Below are 12,080 nucleotides of genomic sequence, written 5' to 3'. Positions count from 1 at the left end.
CGAAGTAAAGACAGAGAGACCTCCAACTCCAAGGCTCCAATCATCAAGAAAAGCCGGGCGTCCTTTCAACTTCCTATTCTTTTAATCCAATTGCTAAGCAAAGCTATGGCTGACTTCGCCAATTTTGTGGCTTTGTAAATTTCTTGGAATTCCAATTCTTGAAAAGTTATTATTAGGGAAGCTTATTGGTTTTAACGCACTGATAACATATAACTATTGTGGGGTGGGCCTTGTTGATTCATATATAGTCTTGTTGTGGAAAAAAAGTTAATTTTCATGTCATGCCTATTGGCTTTTTGTTAAGCACATAATGAAAAAGTGAAAACCTTATCATGGACTACTTGAATTGATTTGGAAGATCACGTGTATAATCCAACAGAGAAACTAGATAAATCTTGGGGGAGAGATCATGACTCATGAGATGAATCATGTAAAACCTTAAAATAAGGAAAAATGATTTTTTTTTTTTTTTTTTTAAGTATCTTTTTGTATGAGATTTTCATACATTAGTCTTCCATTAAAACGGTAAATATAATTAGTTTTTGACACAAAACAATAGACAATCCAGTGTCCACCATTTTTTTTTTTACAAAAAAAACTTGCTTTACATCGGGGTTTTGATAGTTTTATATAAAAAATTATATGAGATTTTCATACATTGGTCTTCCATTACATCCGCAATACATATAATTAGTTTTTGACACAAAACTATAGTCAATCCACCAATTTTATTTTATTTTTATAAAAATTTTCCTTTTGCAATCCACCAATTCAAGACGGTCATTACATTGGAGTTTTGATAATTTTATATCAAAACTATCAACATATAGATGAAAATACAATATTATTGTCGTTAGAGACTGAAACTAATAGTTTTCAAGAATTTTTCTTGAAGATAAACCGTTTTTGTAAGTTTGTTGTTGCAACTAGTAGGATATGACACATGATGTTAGCTTTGGAACAGCAAAAAATTCAAGTGACCTTGGCACATTTAAATATGAACATAGTTATTTGGCTTGGAATTTGAATGACATATATAATGCTCTTGCAAACTATATACATTGGGTGCAAGTTTCTTTAGTATTGTATATATCATATTATATAGTACTTAACTATATGCGTTGGGTTTCAGTTTCTTTGGTATGAGATATATTATATGGTACTTAACCGCCAAAAGAGAAGGAAGAAGAAGTATGCATGACTTGAAGTATTAATGGTACCCGTTACAAATCCATTTATCTAAATACACTGTAACCAACATTCACCGTCTTATAAGGGGGCGCAAGAAGTGTTTCTCTCCCAATTGTGTGTGTATGACTCTCTCTCTTTCTCTACTGGATGAATTGAATGTTTCCCTTCAATTCCTTAGTAAAAGAGAATCATTGCTTCCCTCTAAAGTACTAAATGCGAGTATGTACTCTTGCATTTTCTCATAGCCTATGTTTATATATGTATAGCTCCTATTGTCATATGTATGATACTATATCCTAGAAAAGATACTATAAGTTAAAAGGCAGTGTTGTGTTGAGAAAGAGAGGGAAAAAACAATTGAGACAATGAGTCAAGTTCAATGGTTGTTGGTTTTGGTTGCGATGACAATGGTGGTGGCGACAAAGGTGGCTTCACATGATTATGGGGACGCGTTGTCGAAGAGTATCTTGTTCTTTGAAGGCCAGAGATCAGGGAAATTACCCCCTAATCAAAGAATGACTTGGAGGAAGGATTCAGCTCTTCGTGATGGTTTTGACATTGGTGTAAGTCTTTTTATCTCTTCTTGTAGTTAAAGTCTTTTTTTGGTTATAGATACGATAAGATTAGAACTTATTGTGTTAGCTCTATTAAGATTGCTCTTTGATTATTGCACTTACCACTTACTCAACATGCTGTCTAAATTTTATATGGTTATGACTTATAAATAGAGTAAGGGAGTACTTCTTTATGGGTAAGACTTAGATACAATACTTAGGTGCTATTATTTAGGTTCTCCTTTTAAGATACAGCTATGTGGCTTTTTTCTCATAGAGTAGAAGTGTATTTTAGGTAAGTATAACCATGTGGCTAAATCTTAAGAGGGAAATCTAAGAAACAGTATCTAAGTATTGTACCTAAATTTTGCTTCTCTTGCATTGTTTGATCAATTTTTGATGTCAAAGATTTTTTTTTTTTTTTTTTTTTAGTAGAATGAAAAATTTGAATGTGCTATTGCTAGTTTACGATAGCAAAAGTTCCAAACAGTATTATGATAAAATCAAGGGAGTCAATACCGTACTGGACGCTGTATCGGTTTGGCCAGCGGTATGATATATTTCGAATACCGGTCAATACCGGTGTACCGTTTCGGGTTTACCGCTATTTTTTATATTTATAAATAATATATATATATATATATATATATATATATATGTATGAGTGTGTGTGTGTGTATATATATATTATAATAAATATAAAAGTTTACCATAAAACATTTCCTCAATTCAGAACTAATTATTCATGGTTTTAGAATTTAGTATCAATTAAAAGGAAAAACACAATATAAAAATAGAAAGCTTAAAAGTTACCATTGCATACTAAGAAAACAAATAATACTAATAAGTTAATGCAAATAAGTTACTATTCTGCCTTAACAAAAATTCAAAAATTACAAAACTTAAAAAAAAAAAAAAAAAAAAAAACTTTTTTCTATATCGCCCAGTATTGCTCGAAATTGGCCGGTACGGCCGGTATTTTTTCCAGTACGAAACAGGGGGGGCTATAGGTGCCGGTTTGCTTGCCGATACGGTATATTCCGGCGATACTGGCCGATACGGTACGGAATTAACTCCATTGGATAAAATACAAACACAAACACACAAAATCTTTTGGTGTATTCAGGTTGAAAAAGGTAATTAATCTAGTTTCTGAGAGAAAAAAGTAATTGGTTTGTGGTTTTCCATGCTTGTGAGTTTAGAAAATAAGTTAAGAGGGGATCATTTTGTGAGTTTAATGAATGATTTTGATTATTGTAACTTACGGCAGTTATTAGCGAGTTGAATTTAAGTGTTACAAATTTGGGAAGATTTGCTTTAATAAACATAACGGAAAATTGTCCAGTTGCCCATTGAGTAATAGTAACCACCTAAGTTGATAATATCTCTTTTAATATTGAATGCCAATTACCTGTCCATGTCCATGTGATTATTTTTTTGGTTAACTTCTTTAATTTGCTTGAATTCTTTGGGTCTAGTCTCATATAAATTCGGTGGAAAATTGCATTAAAAAAATGTTGAAAATTAGAATAGTTTGAAAGATGAGGATCCTTAACAATGACTCAAATTAAAGAAGTAATTTGAAGGATTAAAAAAATGGTTTTGGGTATGATTCCTCTCTAAAGAAACATAATTCTTAGTTTTTAATATGGCTGTCAAAATCGCGATTTGGATCGTAGGATTGCAAGACTTTATGATCCTACCTCACCAAAACGTTTAGGATCGCACTAGGATCGTAAAAATGGTAGGATTGTATGAAGAATCATGTAGGATTGTATGTGATTCTACCGATCCTACCAGAAACATAAATTTTTGGTTTTTTTTTTTTTTTTTTTTAATGGGATAAATTTTTTGTTTTGACGAAGGTTTAAGGGTTTTCATTTTTTCATGTTGTGATGGTATGACTTTTTATTTTATTTTTATAAAATTATGTTAACCTAAGTAAATGTTTTTAGTTTCTAGTTCACTTGTAATCAAAATGAAGGAATGCTTCATCATTTCTAAATGAAGAATTTGACGTTGGTTTTGCTGCATTTTAAGCTATAATGTTGTTAAATTTGTTTGATCAACATACTAACTTATGTTCTAATATTACTAAAATATTTTTTTATATATAATTTTATCAGATATGCTTGTATTTGTATATTGATTGATTGCTTTTTTTGAACATGCTCTTTAATTGTTGCTAAGTGTTATAACTTGAATAGTTGAGTGTGAAATTGTATTTTGATATTTTTTGCAGCTCTAGTATACAAATATATAATGTTTACATAGATGATGAAATGGATGATGATTAGGAATTTGGGATAGTGGTTATAAGAACCTTAGAATGAAAATATATAATTATATTCACTTCACCTTAATCTTCATCTTACTCTTGGATTTCATATTGTAATTAGTTAGTTTCCATTTGCTAACTTATTTTGGATTTCAAACTTGGAAAATATTTTCCATATTTTTTGATAAATATTTTGGTATTTGGTTGCTAATTAAATATTTATTGAACTTTTTAAATACATTGGGTTAAAACTTAAATATATTTGTTTCGTTAGTATAGACTTAGCAATGTATGACATGCAAATTATATCATATGATGTAAATCTTAGTTTTTTTATCGATGAATTTATAATTTACGTGATTATTCAACATACAAAGTCATTATCAATGTGTTTTTTGCTTTAAATTTGAAAATATGTAGGATCTTACAATTCACGATTCGATCATACGATCTATGATCTCACCTACCTTTAACGATCCTACGTAAGATCTCAATTTTGACAACCTTAGTTTTTAATATCTTGCAATTCCTTTCAGAAAACAGAAATTGTAACTTGTGATCAAATTTATGTGAACTACCGAGGGAAAGGGATTAATCAACTTTTTATTTTATTTTATTGAAACAATTGTTCATAATTTGTGGGCCTGCATTTTATTCACCAATGTAACCTCAAGAAGCTTCAGAAAAGACTTACTTTTTTAATACTGAATTTCATTTTCTTCACCAATTTTCTAAGACTTTTGCTAGAAAGTAAATTTTTTTTTTTTAAAATAGTGAAATTAATATGTGATAACTGATTTAGATGACTCTGAGGCCAATTAATATATTTCTGTTTATTGCAAATTGAGCACTTCAAAACAAGTACGCTTTTGGCTAATTTTTTATTTTTTATTTTTTTCACATAACAACCAAGCATTTTAAAATTTTTAAACAATTTAATCCTATGCAATTGAACAAAATAGTTTGACGAACATTTTCAAGTTATATCAACTATCAACTATCGAGTACATATAATCCCAAAACAATACAAACTGAGGTAGAGCTAAGAATTTTTGCTTGGGGGCCAAAATATGGTATATATAAATTAGTTTAAATAAATTCAAGCAAACGTTCAAACACGTATATAAAATTTAACAACGTGTCATTTTTCTGAATTTTTTATTTATTTATTTTTATGAACATCATCTTCCTAAACTTAGGTACTTAGGTAGGACAAAACTTAAGTATAGTGCCTTATATATAGTATATTAATTAGATTCCCTAATTAAATTTAAACATAGTTGTATTGAATTTAATTGTCATTGAAAAAGAAAACATTGTTTATATTCATATAGGTCTATTACTAACATAATTTTTATTATATACTAATCACAATATACTAAAACTATCTAAACAGTTAAGAAAAAAATTATGAAATTTTTTGTATATAGCTAAACTTATTGATAATTCCATGCCATCCCTAGGTTGATTTGGTAGGTGGATACTATGATGCTGGTGACAATGTCAAATTCAACTTTCCAATGGCATTCTCAACAACAATTTTGGCATGGAGTGTATTAGAGTTTGGAAATTTCATGGGCTCGGACCTTTCAAATGCTTTGGATGCTATTAAATGGGCCACAGACTATTTTCTCAAGGCCACAAGCATCCCTGGCTTTGTGTATGCCCAAGTTGGTGACCCATATGCTGACCACAATTGTTGGGAGAGACCTGAAGACATGGACACACCTAGAACCTCCTATGCTGTGAGCAAACAATTCCCTGGCTCTGAAGTTTCAGCTGAAATTGCCGCAGCACTTGCAGCCTCTTCCTTGGTGTTTAGAGCCATTGATCTTGAATATTCTGCAAGGCTTCTTAGTAGGGCTAGAACGGTAAATGAGACCCACATCCTCTTATTTAGAAAATTATATATATATATATATATATATATTTTCTTTTGTTAAAATATATATATTTTTGCTTTTTTTTTTTCCTGCTTTGCTTCATGTGCTTGAGTTCACTAGCCAAGTATTAATTAAAATCCTCTACTTCACTTTATACTTCACCAAATCACATTATATCATATGTTCTTTTTTTCCCCTTATAAAGTAAATAAAGTTTAAATTGGAAAAAATCAACCACATATCATACTACAATTGGTAAAGTATAAAGTGAAACACTTAGAATAAGACAAATAATTTGTATTCAATAAAGATGTGACTTGTGTCCTAAATAGCCACAAGTCGTCTCATGTCCAATTTAGTTAGCTAAACCCCGTTTGTTTCGTTGGAAAATATTATGTAAAGATAATTTTCTGCATTTTCCTGTGTTTGGTAATAAATGGATCAAAAGAAAATTATTTCTTAACTTCTTTTATTGTTTTTTGCTAAATTCTTTTGGAAAAAGACTTTGGGGGTGTTTGGTTTGTGTTTTCAAACAACCATTTTCAGTTTTTAAATAACATTACACGTATTTTCACACACTTTTTCACCCACACATATTTCCACAAATGTTTTCAAACAACAATTTTCAGTTTTTAAACACATGTTTGGGGGTGTTTGGTTTGTGTTTTCAAACAACCATTTTCAGTTTTTAAATAACATTACACGTATTTTCACACACTTTTTCACCCACACATATTTCCACAAATGTTTTCAAACAACAATTTTCAGTTTTTAAACACATGTACCAAACAGACCCAAATTATCTCACGCAAAACTAAATAAGGAAAACAATTCTATCTCATGCGAAGTTAAATAAGAAAAGTTAAGAGATAGTTTTTCAACTCATTCTAAGGTCGCTACCAAATATAGAATACTGATATAATTTTCTAAAAAATGCTTTTCAAAAAATGATTCATTTTTCAGAAAATGTTAATGTCAAAACAATTAGAGAAGGAACGTTGTAAACATTGCTTTTATTTATTTATTTATTAAAATGAATAAACATGTTTGCTTAATCATTGATGACTATTTTTTGTGTATGGATTAGGTTTTCAAATTTGCGAATCAGTACCAGGGATCTTATAATGATGGTATTGGCCGATGGGTGTGCCCGTTTTATTGTGATTTCAGTGGCTATCAGGTGTGCATCAGAAAGTTGTTAATCAACTAGTAATTAAGATGATCATTCAACATGTATCATATATCGTACTAATTTTCACATAAGAATGTATGAATTTCCAATATGCAAAATCCCATTCGGACATGTAACAAATTATGCCTTTGACCATAATTTACAAATTACAATCTCAAAATATAAGCATATTAATTAATAGCTTAAGTGTGTACACATCATGTTATATGAGTAATTATTAGGTATTTCTAAATTGCAGATGAGGTGTTACTTTATAACAATAAATCAACCCAACTAATTCAATGTATGGGTTAGAAAGTTAAGTGATAAGTTAATTTTATAATAGGTTACTAGCTTATTTCAATTAAAAAATAATAATATCATCCTAGTTGAAGAGTACTTAATAACTTTTTGAATGTATTTTATAAAAAAATAAAAAATTCTGTATGTATTTGTTCTCACTTTTTAGACTGAATGCTTTGGTTGTTATTCTAGCTAGAACCATTCACCAAGATGACTACAATTTTTATTTTTTTATTTTTTTTGGGCAAGTTAATCCATGAATTGGTATAGTTAAATTGGTAAAATTACATTGTTGACAAGACAATTTCTTACAGGATGAATTGCTATGGGGAGCTGCATGGTTATATCGAGCAAGTAAAGATTCTAATTACTGGAATTATGTTGTAGAGAATATACACAATTTGGAAAACACTGTTGTCAAAAATATAAATGGTTTTTCGTATAGTGGTGGAAGTTATGCTGAATTTGGTTGGGACACAAAGCACGCCGGAATTAGCATACTTGTTTCCAATGTAAGTACATACTTGCATGCATAATAACTTATTTTCTTTAATTTCCATAGAATTCTTGTGCTCAATGTATTAATTTATTTGTTATGACTTTTTGAATTAGCAGTTGGTGATGAATAGCAACCCAAATTTTAGTCCCTTCATTCCTAATGCGGACAAGTTTGTGTGTACTGTGTTACCTGAATCACCAACAGTTTCAGTCCAATATTCTCCAGGTAATTCTATTGCAGCTATATTGGCATTATTGACATCAGTGTTGGGAATAATCTAATTGCACAAAATAAAGTGTTGAGTGGTGTTTCAATCGTAGACCAGATTTATCTTGAGTGTGGATAGAAAATATTGTATTATTTGAGTTAAGCAACCGTACAAGACTTGGAATTTATAACAAGACAAACTCCATGCTAAAGTGATGATGGCAATTGGGCAAAGCGGGATTAGATTATGAGTGTTCTGTCTGTTCTTCGGGACAATAGCGCAAGTAAGAGGGTATGACAAGTTGAAGGTATTTTGTCATCTCTAATAAGATGGCTTTAGCATTGTTGATATGGAGATGGGCAACAAAAAAGAGAGGCATATGTGAGAGTATTGAGTAAGAGAGAAATAAGTGTTTTAGAAATAGTAATATGATTGTTTTAAAAATACAAATTATGGATAGGATATGTATTTTTTATAAAAATAAAATAAAAATAAGATATGTATTATATATATATATATACACACACTCATTGGGCGGAAAGGGATGAGCCAAGGTAGAGTGAAAAACCTACCCAAAGCAAAGTAGGCTTCCGATGATTTTTTTTTTTTTAATTTCTTTTTTTATAATGAGTATCATCCCAATGATTAATTGTTCAATTTGGAATGAGGCAATTTATATAAGACAGTGGGCTGTTAATCCTAAACTCATATCTCTAACATATTTAACTTCTTTCTTATATATGTTCCATTTGAGTATTAATAATTACTTTTATTGATAAAATTACTAATATTTAAATTGATCAGGTGGGCTTTTATTCAAACCGGGGGGAAGTAACTTGCAACATCCGACAGCTTTGTCCTTTCTTCTTGTTGTTTATGCTCGCTATTTGAGTCAAGGAAATAGAGTGATTCATTGTGGTGTAGTTGTTGCCACTCCGGCTAGGCTTATACAAGTTGCCAGAGGACAGGTATGTATGCATGCATTTCATGGTTTTCAAAATGGTATAATTTGATCAACTTTGATTATGTTTTCTCAAAGAATAGCATATTAGCAATCACTCCAAAAAGTAGAAAATTTCATCTGGTTATTATTACTAGGTGCCTCATTAAAATGGAAAGGGTATTTAATCATTTCCCACATGAATCGGAGTTTTCAAATATTGCAATTCTTTTTCTGTTTCTTAAGATGATTCAGAATTCAGAAATCGTTTTTTCACTTGAATTTTTGTTAATCATTGTGACATTTGAAGCCAAATGAATCTATCACCTTCCTAGGGTGAAGTTTCAGACAAGTGCTCCAACAAATATATTAGACAGAACACCAAAAAAATAACGTGTGACCATTTTTGGATATATGTCATGCCGTATCATGTCCATATTAGAACGAGATCTCATTGCAATTATAATAATTGTAGGACCTTCTTTTTTAGAGTGGGACTTGTTGATATAATTAACAGTCAAGAAATCAAATTGAACTTTACCAAATCAATGAAGGACTACTAAACTAGTAATTTAACTTAATCAAAATTCAAGTAAAGAATAAGAAAGACAAAAAGGAAGATTTGGGTTATGTTAAGAGAAGATCTGCTAACTTTCCAATGGCTTTCTTAAAGACCCAAGTGTTAGGACTTAATTAAACTTAGGAGTAGAATATATATAAATTAAGGTTGGCATTTATAATGCTATTGATGCAGGTGGATTATATACTAGGAAGTAACCCATTGAACATGTCATACATGGTGGGATATGGAAACAAGTTTCCTCAGAGGATACACCATCGTGGATCGTCCTTACCTTCAATTAATCAACAACCAGGGCCCATTGATTGTAAAGGTGGAACCCCATATTTTAGCAGCAACAACCCTAATCCAAACTTGCTTATAGGGGCTGTTGTTGGAGGACCTGATATCAAAGACTCATACAATGATTCTCGAGCAGATTTTGTGCAATCAGAGCCAACCACGTACATAAATGCACCTCTTGTGGGGCTATTGGCTTACTTCAAAACACATTGAGACTCGTAATTTTATTTATTTATTTATTTTAACTCATACAATTTTTATACGTACATTGATATCATACTTTGTTTATATGGAAGATCTACAGGTGACACATACTGTACAGAAAGGAAAAAAAAATTACAATAAAAAGATTAACTAATTCAACTGAATTTGCACTTTGATTTTTGTTATCAAGACTTAACGCGGTGAAAAAGGAGAAATTAATTATTTGATCCATTAGGTAAACTACAGCTTTCTCTCACATAATTTTTGAAGAAGCAATAAAAGAAAAAGTTAAGATAAAATTTATGAATGAAGTAAATGCAACCAAATGTTAGTGACATGTGTGTAACTAGGGGTGTCAAGTGTCCACCCCACATGACCAACCCACAAAACCCAATCGTACTCGACCTATTGCCACCCGATCTGATTGCTCTGGTGGTTGGATGTGGCTCTCGACCTTTAAAAACCCAACACCAACGGATAGATTTCGAGTCTCCTCCTCCAAAACCCGTGAAACCCACCTAACAAAATACATCAATTTTAGTGATTTCTCAAGCTTTTCGATGACTTTTCTAGCTAGATACGGTCGATTTTGACGACTAATATAGTTAGATCTGGTAGAGATACACCAGATTCAACAGAAATTCATCAAATCCAACAAATTGTCTGTACAATTTGGCGGAAATCCCTCTAGATCCGATGGGATCTTATCGGATCTAGGATGGATATGGTGAGATCTCACTGGATCTAACAATATCTCGCTGCTTTTTGGTGGTTTTTAGCTTCACTCGAAACTGACCACCACCCGACAAAAACTCAAACCAACCAACCAGATACCTTTATGGGTCGGTTGCAAATCTGAAAATTCCTTACCCAATTTGATGGGGTCAGTTGCAGGTAGGGCACAAACCCAACCCAAACCAACATGTGAACAACCCTATCTGTAACTTACAAGTGAGATTCTCTTTTATGTCAAATGAGGGAGTACTAGTGTAGTTCATACTACACTGAATAATTTCATGAAAAGAAGGGCCGCTGCATGCCTACACTACGTAATAAGGTTTAAAAGTTTGCAAAATAAAGGAAAAAGGATTTTGGGATCAATTTTTAACTTTACATAATCAAATATTCACTTTCGAGTTATGATTAAATAGTGATTGGAATTTGTCTAATAAAATAATACTAACTAATAAGCTTGTTGATCTATGTATCTATCTCCATTATTTGGAAACTAAATATGTGGGATACATAATTATGAATATAAATAACAGTGGGTTCTAGTTAGTGTAACTGCTGAAGTCCTTTGCCATTGAATAAGACACTTGAGAATAATAAAGGGTAATCATCACAAAGCGAACACCATTAAATTAAAGCTATGATATATATATATATATATATAGCAAAACTAAATTTAAAGATTGAGAAATCCTTTTTTTTTTTTTTTTTTTTTTTGGGAGTTAGGATGAAGTTACAATTTTTTTATGATACACCCCATAATGATATGACCCAATTGCCAAGAGCCTTGTAGGCTTGTAGCTTGGCTAACACTTCCTAGGGTGTTTTTAACCCAAACGCCCATGGTTCAAATTTGTCATTGTTCATTTTTCTAACTACTGAATTATAATAAAGAAGAAAAAGAAAAAGAGTGAATTATAATAAAGAAGAAAAAGAAAAAGAGATGACCAGTTCAACCCAGATAAATTCTTTAAGGCTCCGTTTGGGAGTTCACAAGGGAAGGAAATGGAATGGAATGGAATGATCATAAGAGAATAAAAAGGAATGGAATGGAATTGAATGGAATGTATTTAAGTAAAGAAAATGAATGGAATGAAATGGAATTAAGTAACCTTGATTGGATATTTTACAATAAAGGAATGGAAATGAATGAAAATGAATGGAATGTAAGTAATCTTGTTTGGGAGTAACATGGAGGGAATGGAATGAAATCATTTTATGACAATATTACTATTAGACCCCTATTTTAAAATAA

General features: G+C 31.0%; 1 protein-coding gene across 2 annotated transcripts; it reads left to right on the top strand.

The window, feature by feature from the left end:
* The first annotated feature begins 1,553 nt into the window (after positions 1-1,553).
* On the top strand, positions 1,554-10,102 carry LOC126698942 (endoglucanase 8-like). 2 transcript variants are annotated; one of them, XM_050396458.1, is made up of 7 exons: positions 1,554-1,754; positions 5,487-5,894; positions 6,994-7,086; positions 7,695-7,892; positions 7,996-8,104; positions 8,892-9,055; positions 9,782-10,102. In XM_050396458.1, exons 1-7 carry the CDS (start codon positions 1,557-1,559, stop codon positions 10,100-10,102), a joined length of 1,491 nt encoding a protein of 496 aa, XP_050252415.1. In that variant the 5' UTR covers positions 1,554-1,556. The 2 variants fall into 2 exon arrangements, with proteins under 2 accessions (XP_050252415.1, XP_050252416.1); XM_050396459.1 differs by having other exon boundaries at positions 1,572-1,754; positions 7,993-8,104.
* The last annotated feature ends 1,978 nt before the right edge of the window (positions 10,103-12,080 follow it).

The sequence above is a fragment of the Quercus robur genome, chromosome 9 (genome assembly GCF_932294415.1).
Source record: "Quercus robur chromosome 9, dhQueRobu3.1, whole genome shotgun sequence".
In the NCBI taxonomy this organism is placed as follows: domain Eukaryota; kingdom Viridiplantae; phylum Streptophyta; class Magnoliopsida; order Fagales; family Fagaceae; genus Quercus; species Quercus robur.
This window is presented reverse-complemented; position numbering and strand designations above follow the sequence as displayed.

What these genes read in the sequence shown, in the direction of transcription:
- LOC126698942 (XM_050396458.1), top strand. Translation starts at nt 1,557, where the DNA reads ATGAGTCAAGTTCAATGGTTGTTGGTTTTGGTTGCGATGACAATGGTG. An exon ending in TTAGCATACTTGTTTCCAAT is followed by an intron (nt 7,893 to 7,995) that starts GTAAGTACATAC and finishes TTGAATTAGCAG; the next exon opens with TTGGTGATGAATAGCAACCC. An exon ending in TACAAGTTGCCAGAGGACAG is followed by an intron (nt 9,056 to 9,781) that starts GTATGTATGCAT and finishes CTATTGATGCAG; the next exon opens with GTGGATTATATACTAGGAAG.